At 34.5% G+C, this 12,638-nt stretch overlaps 1 protein-coding gene across 1 annotated transcript in view; it reads left to right on the forward strand.

The window, feature by feature from the left end:
* Positions 1 to 12,638, forward strand: part of MAN2A1 (mannosidase alpha class 2A member 1) — a 160,248-nt gene that overhangs the window by 109,410 nt on the left and 38,200 nt on the right. The window contains exons 13-16 of the mRNA XM_081230853.1: positions 5,914 to 6,079; positions 7,411 to 7,629; positions 8,360 to 8,482; positions 11,628 to 11,742. Of these exons, the coding sequence (XP_081086979.1) occupies positions 5,914 to 6,079; positions 7,411 to 7,629; positions 8,360 to 8,482; positions 11,628 to 11,742 (623 nt within the window). The remainder of the gene's footprint in view (positions 1 to 5,913; positions 6,080 to 7,410; positions 7,630 to 8,359; positions 8,483 to 11,627; positions 11,743 to 12,638) is intronic.

Genomic DNA, 12,638 nt, shown 5'->3' on the forward strand with positions numbered 1-12,638 from the left:
TCATAGGATTGTTTTGCTCCCTTTCTCCCAATAAAAGGATTTCAGTGGGATTTTGGTTGGCAGTGAATAAGATTCATGAATCAATTTTAGGAGAGTTGTATATTTTGCAGTATTTTAGTTTTCTCACCTAGAAAAGTATGTCTCTTCATTCATTCATTTTTATGTCCCTCAGTAAAGTTCTGTCAACTTCTGTATATACATTTTGCTCATTTTGTATTAATTAATTCTCTGTTTTGAATGCTCTCCTGATTAATTCTTAATCATCCTGACTACCATCTTTTTGTGTGTATCACAAGACGCACTATACATAGTTTTGTATTATTACCTACCCTATTATATTGAACTCAACAATTTCTCTTTCTCCCCTTCTAGACTATAGATATTCAGAACAGAGACTATGTAGTCACTTTCATAAGGTTATAACTACACATACCAGGAGGAGTCCTTCTCTCTGTCCTTTTTTTTTTCTTGCCTTTTAATTTAGCCACATGCCATGTGGTTACTTTGTATGTGTGTAGATTCTGTGCATCTCTTTATTTATCTCCACCCCCCCCATATTATCTGAACTCTTGTTTTAAGGTATCTATGTTATAACATGTGTGGTTTTGTTAATTTCTTTCATTTAGATTTATATATGCCTTACATAAGAAAGCATATAAGGCAGCAGCTCAGTCACCTGAGTTAATTAAAACATTCATTCCGCCATTCGTGTGATTCATGTAGCAGGGTATCTGGTCAAAACACCAGGAGGGTCTTGTAAGGGAAAGGAGAGATTTAATTGCTGTTGAGATTCTACTTTGTGCCAGGTCTGAGCTCTGAGCTCTGTGATTTTTCCAAACATTTTATCATTTAACCCTAATTGCAATCTTGTCTCCTGATTTTGTAGATAAAGATATTAAGGCTTGAAGAAATGAAATCACGTGTCCAAAGCCTCTCAAATTCTAAGTGCTGTAGTGGGTTTTTGAACTTGAATGTATCTGACTCCAGAGCTAAGGACTCACAGAACTAATCATGATTTTTGAAGATCTAATGTATCTCAAAAAGGCTCCCTTTGTTTTTAATAGCTTAATATTTTTTTCCTGATGGCTAATATGGTAAGCATTATGTTTTAAACCTAGAAAACTAGGTAGACTATATGAAAAGTTCATATCTAGAAAGTGCAATTTTTGTAAACATATAAAACTATATATTTTCGTATTCAGAATACTGTACAAAGGTTACTACTCTTCTTTAGATGATGCTCCACTAATGAGGCTACTTAGAGAAGATGAAGATATTGTTTGAATTTTTTAATATGCTGTCATTGATTAAGAATTGGACAGACTGAGCTCTACTCTTTGCTTTGTTCTTAACTTTCTCTGTGATCTTGGATCTGTCATTTCCCCCATCTTTGCAAAGGGGTTAATTGCATAGCTTGCCGGTGCTATTTTTTAAGGAATTAAAATAATCAAAATGAAAATGATTTGATAAAACCATAAAGCTCCACACTAGTAGGTATTATTCACAAATGATAAATTCTCCCACTGGGATTTCTGTGTGTTACTCATTCATCAACTATTTATTGAATGTTATTCCATGCCAGGTACTACACTAGGCACATGAAGTTACAATTACTTTTCATATAACCTGGTGTTTGCTTAATTGGTTTTAAACTGCACATACAGGGGACTTGCAAATATTTTTCATTTCTATCTTCTTTGCACAGCCATAAATGTATGTAGTATTTTTTAAATGGTTTTTTGAATATTGTTTTTGCTTTCCTCATGCAGTGAGGTCATAAGATAAACTCTTTAGTATATGTTACAAGATATTTTCTATGCCAGCGTTCCAGTTTATAAATTTTCTTTCACAGATAAAATGTACTGAAATGTAAATAGCTCTTTGTTCATCCTGAGCTTCCTGAAGATAGAAGGTCTGTGGGGATCTTTGGCATCAGTGAAGACAAAGTTCTTCTCAAGTGAATTAGGAACTAAGGGAATCTCCACAGGAAACCGCAGTTGTCAAAATGGTCGTTATAAGCTTGGCCTGTGAATAAAGTGGTTAGGATGGTTAAGAAGATGGTACTAGGAGTAGGACTGAGTTCTAAGCCTGTTGTGGCACTTGTAGCTGCTTGCACCTCTGCAACATACCTAACCTCCCTGAACCTCAGCTCTCCTATCTGTCCAGTGAAGGATGAAAGGCTGTGCCTCATAGATTATAGGCCTGAGGACTGAACCCCGGCATACAGGAAGCACTCTGTAAGTGGTAACTCCAGCGTCACTCTCACCAAGAGGCATCTTACTTTCATTCTGCCCTATGTCCAGTCTAAGAAGGAAGTCCGCGTGGTCCTAGTCTTTTGTTCATAGTAGGCACTGATTAGGTTTGCCTCAGAGAGAGGACCTGGAATGCCACAGTTGTCTTTCTTAACATGACATAAATCATTTCTACAAAAGGGGTGAGGAAATTCTAAATATACTCCTCCTCATTAGAATTTTCAAGGATAGAACCACGTTTACAGTGGAATTATAGTTCTTCCTGAAATGACTCCCAGTTTGACATGAGCGTACAGATGTCTTTTCATTTCTCTCCATTCCTTTTTCTCTCAGCCACAGTAGATCATAGTTTGCCCTCTCATTTGATTGGCAGGTAACATAGGAGTGCTTTGTCTTCATGAGGTGAAGGTTGTTCATTGTATATAGAAAATTGAGATAATTGCCTGTAGGCAAGTTGCAGGGGCTTAATGTCATAATGCGAGCTAGGAGGCTGGATGTGACTTGGTGACAGATGATAGATAAGAAGCTAATGCAAATATAGGGGAAATTGGGAAAAAATATTTCTGAGCTTCCTATATAGTTACTTCCAAGGTAAAATAGAAACTAACTAGCCCCATTTTTCAGCAATATTTTTTTCTTTTCATCTGTTAGTGTGGATGAAACAATATAAATTTTTAATAAGTATGATATTATGATATGAAACCTCCTGGTTCCATTCACAATTGATTGACTTAAAAGGATTCATGTTTGGAGATATTGGCAGTGTAACAAATGCTTGACTACTAAACATGATAATGACAATGAAAATTTAGTTGATTTGTGATGCTGTACTTATTTCCCAAGGAAATATAATTCATGTATGATAATGCTTTCTCTGTACTCTACTTGAAATGTACATAGAGGTTTGTGTATCAGATAAATGTGTGCTGTGATGCACTTGAACATGCTGTGAATCTCTAATTATGTTAAAAAATTATTTTCTTAGTGCAGCTTTATACTCATTATATACTCTACACATTTAGTTTTTGAATAGATTCCTGGCATGATAATTACATAATTCAGTACAGTAGAAACATCATTATGGTCAAATACTAATTAGCTATGAAAATGAAACAAAACAGAACCTAGTTCACACTTATTATAAAAAGCTATTTAAGGAGCTTCCCTGGTGGCGCAGTGGTTGAGAGTCCACCTGCCGATGCAGGGGACACGGGTTCGTGCCCCGGTCCAGGAAGATCCCACATGCCATGCCGCGGAGCGGCTGGGCCCATGAGCCATGGCCACTGAGCCTGTGCGTCCGGAGCCTGTGCTCTGCAGCAGGAGAGGCCACAACAGTGAGAGGCCTGCGTACCGAAAAAAAAAAAAAAAAAAAAAAGCTATTTAATATTGTACAAAACAAAATGTATGGTTGAAATTATTATTTGCTTTAAATTTGAGTCATTTTCTTCCTCACTGGGAAGAATCAGTGTTTTGGATGCTTGCTGCCTAATTTATTGCTTGGACACATTATATTTTATTATCAGAGCCTTTATAGCCAGATCTGGGTAGTAGAGCATCAAAGAACTTGAAGTGGGAATTCTGGGCTCTGTACCTAGGTCTGCCTCACGGCTTCTGCAGAATTAAGAGACTGGCCTAAGTTTTCAGACAACATGTTCTAGAGTTCTTCATATACTGGCTCTAAGCCTCTGGGCACATGGGGTTCAGTAGTAAGTCACTTATTTCTGGGATGCTGGTTTGAACTTTGGTGCTGGACATGAGTGATCCTCAACTGCTTTTCTTCTCCAGTGTACCTGAGGAATATAGTATAGTCTAGTTGATAACAATGAACCCTGGCATTTGTGATTCTCCAGGTGTGTTTGTGATAGGAGAACAATCAGGCAAAACGTAAGCTCTGGTGGAGGGCAGTGGGAGGGTGCAAATAGGTTGATAGATTCCTTCAGGTAAGTCTGTTAAGCACACCTCTCAAGGGGGCAGTACTCTCACTCTCCCTAAGAATTGATTCTGTGGATAAAAATGGGTTTTGTCTAGTACTTTGAGGCTTCAGTGCCCTTTGTAGATATGTTTTTGACTGCATGCTTCAGCTGCTCTTTTCTCATATACATGTGGAATCTCAATGAATGTAAATGGTGTAAGTTAGATCTTGTGATCCTGATGTATATACTACAAGCCTAATAGGAGCCAGAGACGTTCTTATTATCATATATTATTACCTTTGGTATCTCACAGTACTGTCTCAATCAAAAGTGCTTCAGCTGATAAACAATTTATAAGTCAAACATTTTATAGGTTTTACACTACATCCTCTTTCTTTCCCTTCGTGCTTTTCTGTTATCCTTCACTTTAGTTTTGGCCACTGTATTAATTTTATTTCCTGACAAACCATTTGCAATGCAGTTGAAATATACAGGACACATATAGGATAAAAGAGCGCTGCTAGGCTTTCTGATGCACTAAATAAACAATGCTAGCTTGCTTGGACCAAGTCTGATATCGCTATGGGTAAGAGGGAGAAGTGGTTGACTGACTATTCATTTCTGTGTTCCTGAAGTTACAAAATTGTGTAGGAAAGCAAAATATTTCAGATCATGAAAATATTCACTATTGAATCAGTTATATTATTAGTCAAATATGCTCTTTGAAATACTGCTTATTTTTTGAAGATAATATGATGCAATTGTTTATAAAGTAAAATCATAAATATTACAAAGTGTGCATAATTCACGAAGTCTGTGACATGATGATCTAGAACGTTTTTACTCACAGGCAAAGCCATGAAGCAGTGAGGATCCAGCAGAGTTATGCTACTGAGAAAACCAAGGATGTTAGGGGATTCAACTGACAGTTATTTAAATATCAAAGAATTGAGAGAGAACTTTAGGAAAAATGATTAAGTCCTTGAATATTTTTTATAAATAAAAAATTTTTGGAAAAATTTTGCCAAAACCCCTACTTCATTCTAAGAATTGTACTTAGTTGCAAATATTGCCTAAACTTATTTTAATAGTCGTTATTTCCCTTTTCTAGCCAAGTTCCAATCAGTTTTTTTACCACTATTTATTATAAAATTTCAGCCTCTGTTTTAAGTGGATTCACTTCAAATGACCTTTCCTCTAGAAACAACTCTCTTGGATAATAAGGGCCCCTGTGTATAAAATATATATGTGAATTATGTGATTCTGCATGTATAACCGTACATTTCACTGTGTTTTAGTGATCTAAAATGCATGAACTAAATGAATTTTAATTGAAATTAGTTGTGACTAAAATGCACACAGACAATTTATGTATTCTCTTGTTCAGTGAGTTAGGCAGGGATCAGGATGTTAGTTGTATAGGGCTGGTTATTTTAGAAAGACCAATAAAACCATATGTATATAAGTCATTTTCTGGGACATAGAAATAACTTAATTATAGCTGTATTAATGTCTTTCATTTGTATAACACTTATTCTTAGAAAGTGAGTCCTTATTTCATTACTCTTTGTACTGTGTGGTATTTGTTGTGATGAAATTTCCTGTTCTCCAAAAGTTTTACCAGACTATTTCTTATAATTCTTCTCCTTGTGTTGGCTTTATGACTGTCTATGACCTGAAATCTCACAAATAATGTGGAAAAGTTCAAATATCTTGAGACCCCAATAGTAAAGCGACTGTTTTTGCAGGTATCTTGTGGTCTACAATCCTTCAGAACAAGACCGAAACTCAGTAGTCTCAGTCTGTGTGAGCTCCCCGACAGCGCAAGTATCCTCTGCTTCAGGAAAGCCCATGGAAATTCAAATGAGTGCAGTGTGGGATGCAGCAAGTACTGTTTCACAGACAGCCTATGAGGTATGTGCTCTCTATAGAACTTAGAGAGGCAACATGAAAAAAGCATAGCCAGTATATAGTTTATATATGTATTAATATATACCCCTGAGAGCTGTCAAGTTGGTGTATGTAAAGTGGTTAAAGTTGTAAATGCCAGAGGATTTAACTGGTGAGTTAAATGACACTAAAGGAAAACAGATCCTATGCTTTCCAAATATTAATATCTTTGTTAGTATGTGTATTGTATGTTATTTTTAGAACGTTATTAGTATGTATATTGTATATCTTTGTATATCTATTGTAACTTGTTCCTGAAGTCATGAAGTAATCATTTCTCATAAAATTTTGAATTTTTTGTCTAACTCAATTTAATGACAGTTATAAATATTGAAATGGAGATAAATACCATCCTTCTAAATAACCTGGATACTTTCAACTTTTCACTGCAAAGGTGACATTAATATACCATGAAAGAAAGACTTCCTAAAATAAGTAAGATGCTTCTTTTCTGAGATAATTATGGAAAAAATCTGGATTCAAATAATAGACATTTTTTGGGGAAATTTTCTTAAAATAAGCAATATTAAACTGAACCCCCATGTAACTGGAAAGATCTAACTTCTGGAGTTTGGAGTACAGTTTAAATTGTACTCCAAACTCTAAAGACACAGACATAAGCTAGGAACTCTAAAAGAAAATTAAAAGCCATTGCTGGCTGCTCTTATAAATTCATAATCCTTTAGATAGAAAGGAAAGTATAACACCAGTTTTGGTCAGATTTTACAGGAAACACCCCATTTAGAGAATGGAACAGTAGCTCCTGGAAGGCAGGAGTCATGTCTCATGGTGGGTGCATCCTCCATGCCTTGTTCAGTGTCTGCTGGACCCCAGGCATTTGATGGCTGGTGTTGATTGAACTAATGTGCTTAATATTTATATTGTTACACTTACCATTTTTATTTTTAATGTACTGAAATATTATAGTATTATTAAAAGATTCCTAATAATTAGGAAAAATCATTGTTCACAATAAACCCTTACCTTCATGGAGAATTTCCCTGTCTGAGCATCCATTACGAGCACCGTAGGACAATTGAGGATGGTTACATAATTTCATATATTGGATGAAAGCAGTAATGTCTTTGATGGTCTTACCTACTTGAAGTTATTAGTTTCCCTGGATAAACAGAGATGTGGATACTCTACCCATAAATTATCAAAACATATTTATGGAATAGTACTATATTCTCTTTTTTAAATATGGTAGTTTCTCCTTTTTACTAGAAGTATATATGGTTTCCTTTCAGTAGATACATTTCTCTTTAATAAATTCTCTCCTTTATCTTGTAAAGATCTCTTTTCTAGCACAGATGCCACCATTGGGACTGAAAGTATATAAGATTTTGGAAACAGCAAGTTCAAATCCACATTTAGCTGAATATGTCCTATATAATGGTCATATAGCAAATAAAGGAATTTTCAACATGAATAATATAAAAAGTGCTCAAGAAGATATAACTCTAGAGAACTCCTTTATTAAGCTGCGGTTTAGTCACTCTGGGCTTATGGAGGTATGTTCTGAATAGTTCTGAAATTTATAGAAGTCTTGTCACTTTTATTATAATATATGCAGATTACTTCTGCAAAGTGGGAAAAGTGGACACAGATTCTCTGGGAGAAAGGATAGATGAGCTATATGTACCTTCTCCTTGTGGTCCACAGTGACCACTTGCTCCTTATAAGTGTGGTCTGTGGGTGGTGCTGCTCAGTGGACTGTTTGTTATTTGTCCACAAGATAAGTATGGAAGCTGTGGCTGTTTAGCAATGTTTATGGAAACTTTAAAGTAATTTGGCTGAGTAAAATTATGCCTATTGTATCTAATAATAAAAAATTTGAGTGTATATTTGGCACATCACTTTAATTTTTCTAGTAATTCACTTTCATTGTACTTTACAAAAATATTGTTCCATGCATATTGGAAATAAAAATAAATCCACTTTACTACAAAAAGTTTGAGAAGTACTGATCTAATCTCTTAATTTGTGTTTCTCTTTCTTCCTTGGTGAAATGTGTTCTTTTTGTTCCTATGGCAAAGATTTTAAATCGTAAGTTTAAGTATAAAATTTTGAGTGTTTATCTAAGAATTGTGAATATTAGAGGCTGAATGTTATCATTTTTGAATCTATTGCCAGGTTTTTTTTTTTTTTTTTTTTTTGAAATTGACATATACATGTAACTAGATACAACTTGTTAATGTCTTAATTGTGAGTTATCATAAATTTTTTTTCTTTTATCCTTAGGAAATGATAAATAAAGGAGATGGTAAAAGTCATGAAGTAAAAGTGCAGTTTTCATGGTATGGAACCACGAGTAAAAAGGACAAAAGTGGTGCCTACCTCTTCTTACCAGATGGAGAAGCCAAGGTAAGTGCTGGTGAGCTGAGCAGTGAATAAGTACTTATTGAAAGAATAATGAGGAGCAAAATAAATGCATCTCAATATTTTGTTATCTATTAGGAATAGATGAGTTGGCTCCATTATATATATCATTATTGACACTTAGCAATTTCTAGTTGAATGTTAGATAAACAGATAATTTCTCAGAGTTGGAATTCAGTTAGGATGCTACAGTGGACAAATGCTTTCTATGGAATGAAGCTAGATTTGATTTAAGATTAGGGTGCTGCCGTATTGTTGTGTACTTATGTGGCATGGCATATATATAGACACAAAATTCCTAGCCATATGAGAAAAATAGATTGACCACTGAGCCGTTTTTCACCTTAAATTTTAGCACTTTAAAAAACAAACAAAAAAATGTTTTCCTACCCTTGACTGTAAAGGTAGTATATGCAAATCTTAGCACATTTAATGCAGAAAATTAAGAAAACAATAAAATTTGCCAACTATTCCACAAGCCCATGAAAACCCCTGCCAACATTTTGATATATTTTTACTGTCTTTTATTCTATGCATATCTTTTTTCCCCCATTTTTAAGTTTTTGTCTTCCTACATGAACATATTTTATTTTTCATTGTGACAATGCTCACATCTGATATGTTCTTTGAAAACACAGTTTTAATATACACTTTTGTGTTTAAAAACTTTTAGCTATAAGACGAATAAGGTCTGAGGGTCTGATGTATAATATGGTAACTAGTTGATAGCACTGTATTATATAATTGAAATTTGCTAAGAGGGTAGAACTTAAGTGTTCTCACACAAAAAAAGTGTGTGTGTATATATATGTGGGGAAAAAAAGAATTTCCTATTGTTGCATATGTATATTTTCTCCCAATACTTTACTACTATAACATTGTGATAAGCTTTCTCTGTAGCATTCTTTTTGTACAGTGCTAATTATTTCCTGACAGAAGAGTCATTTTGTGTCAGTGGATGAAGCCTTTTAAGGCTTTTGACATATACATACTACTTATCTTCCCTCTAGAAAGATGGCATACATATTCACTCCCACCAGTGTTTTTTTTGTTGGTTTTTTTTTTGCGGTACGCGGGCCTCTCACTGTTGTGGCCTCTTCCATTGCGGAGCACGGGCTCCAGACGCGCAGGCTCAGCGGCCATGGCTCACAGGCCCAGCCGCTCCGCGGCATGTGGGATCTTCCCGGACTGGGGCACGAACCCGTGCCCCCTGCATTGGCAGGCAGACTCTCAACCACTGTACCACCAGGGAAGCCCCACCACCAGTATTTTCTTGAGAGTAGCTCTCTAGTATGCTATTCTAAGCTCTGAGAATTAGCCATATTAAATGCTTTACCTATAATAATGAGTGAAAAATATTTTACTGTTAAGATTTTTATGATTATTAGTGAGGTTGAACTTTTTTATGGCTTTATCTTTCATATTTCTTTTATGAGTTTCCTATTTAAGTTCTTTGACCATTTTTCTATCGATAAGACTTGTGGATCTGTAAGTATTCTTTATATATGGTAAAATTAATCCTTTTTCCTATTTATTGCAATCCTGTATCCTATTTATGCTCTCAATGTGTCATTTAGTTTGTTAATTCTTTTATTTTTCTGTTATGTAGTAGTTTTTAATTTTTGTGTAGTCAATTTTATATTTTTTTTCTTTAGAGTTTCTTCCTTTGCTTTTACACTTACACAGCTTTTCTCCACTTTAAGATAAATTAAATATTCTCAGTATTTTGTTGCCTAGGGTCCTGTCTCCTGAAAAAGTTACTTTTGTTCTAGAAAAGCTTGCTAACCAAAATCAAATATAGATTTTAAGAGATTGTGTAGGCCACACTCAGGATTCTAGTTGTTGGTCATTGTTTCTGTTTTTTTTAAATCATTGAGGAATTAAAGGTAAGCTACAGCTCATAGTAGGCATCTTAGGATCCACGGTTCATCCTGAAATGCCTACTATGAGCATAAGTATAAGCTACATCAGTGTTTTCTCACTTAACAGCTTTTGTCATTAGACAGGCATTTTGTTTTGACTGACATTTTCTTTTTTTTTTAAAGTAGCTATGCTATAGAATATTATACATGGACAATTATAATTACTAATTTATTTTAAATGATTTTATCTTTAAATGGCTCTAATATTAGATAGAAGGATAAAGAGAATCATCATATGTTTACAAAGAAGAAATAAAAGAACATCAGGGAAAGAGACAGCTGAGTTTATCAGAAAAAGGCCCGGATATCACCGTCCTAGGTTTCATTCTCCTCCATTACTTTCTAGCTATATGGTAATTAGGTACAAGAACTTTGTTAACTATAAAGCATTATATTAATTTCAGAATATTTTTCTCTAGCCAAAGGGTAAATTTGGAAGAAAATTACAGAGTTCTGAAAATCTTGTGCTACATTGCAAACCTAGCTTTTTATGCTATTGTTGAGCTTTCTAAGGTGTGTAATACTTAAGAAAATAAAATTCTTCATAAATGCTTTAAATTTTGTTTCTGTGTCATATAAGTTATGTGTTTTATTCCCATAGTTTCTTTAATCTAGATTCTAAATAATAAAAACTAAACCAGTGGTTGCCATAGTTTTTCCGAGTTTGGAAGTTGGCTTTATATTCAGCTAGTTCTTGTGAGTAAAAGGGCAGTGTTAGAGTAGTAAACCTGACTGTGATTAAACTATGTTTCTGAATCCTGCTTCCTGTTTGCTTAAGATGACTCCCTGTGGTCATCCTAGCCACCTTCCCAACCCCTGAACATTAGGGAGCCATGGTTATAATAAATGTTTGCCTGAGAAAATGTCACTGCTGTAGAACGATTGCTCATTCTAAAAAATAACATATGGACAATATAGAAAGATTTTAATTAGAAATTTTTATATCTGGGAGAAATGTTTGTAGATCATCTAGGCCAATCAGGTTGTAAAATTTTTATTTTCTATTTTCAGCAGTATTTGTCTAATGCAAAACCTTATATTCAATTTTTGTAGCACGCACATATTACGATACCTCGTAAGGTTTGTTTTTCACTTAAAATTACAAATATCAGGTGATATACATTTGCCAGTTTGGAAACTATAATAAGCATTCCTTGGAAAAACTAAAAGCCAAAATACTTTTCTTAAAAATGTGATTTCCTCCTCAGCCTTATGTTTACACAACACCACCCTTTGTCATAGTGCAACATGGAAGGTTTTTTTCGGACGTGACTTGCTTTTTTGAACATGTTACCCACAGAGTTCGACTGTACAACATACATGGTAAGAAAACAGAGAAACGCAGATGTGAAACAAATGTATACTGATTCTTGAATTCTTGCTTTTCTTTTGTCGGTTTTAATAAATTAGCAGTTGGTTTTAGGAGATGACAATCATCTGTCTAACCTTGACATCAGACTTATCATATGATTTAAAATGTAGTATTTACCCTTTGATAATTAAAAATGGTAAAACATTTAACACCTTACATATACTTGTTCTTTTCTTCTGTATATCTTCTCTTTCCTATTGCAATATTTGTCTTAAGTCATGTGCTCATTTCTCAGATCTAAAAACAGTATAGTGGTTTTATTTTATAAAATGGAAATTATATTAAATGTGGCTTTCAATTAATGGATCATTGACTATCTCTGTCACACACACACACACACACACACACACACACACACACACACACACGACCTGCCTTAAATATAGACTGTATTGTCATAGTGTACTACTAGAATTTAACTTTAAAAGAAAAATGTTCTCTGCTTGTTCTGCTTGTTTATGACTCTTTAGCTTGTAGAGCATAAAATCAGGCAGTTTTTATTGCTTTTAGGACAGTATTGAAGCAGCTTCTTTGTTAATCAAATGGTAAGAAATAGGCCTTTGATCTCATTAGAAACTGAACTGTGGACAGTGGCACTGGTCCTTCCATGGGATTTGGGTGGAGCTGTGGTTCCCAAACAATCTCAGAATTGTACAGTTTTGTTGGTTGATTTTGAATTCGCTATTTTTAGAATGGAGTACTCTTCCAACCACAACTTTAATCCTGATAACCGGCCATTTACCATTATATCAACTGTCTTAGAAAGGACCTCATAAAAATGCCACTTTAAATGTTTTGTTGCTGTTAGCTAAGATGAAAAATTAGAAAAGGAAAATATTCTTTCCCA

The sequence above is a fragment of the Mesoplodon bidens genome, assembly GCF_964165515.1.
Source record: "Mesoplodon bidens genome assembly, chromosome: 4".
Classification (NCBI taxonomy): domain Eukaryota; kingdom Metazoa; phylum Chordata; class Mammalia; order Artiodactyla; family Ziphiidae; genus Mesoplodon; species Mesoplodon bidens.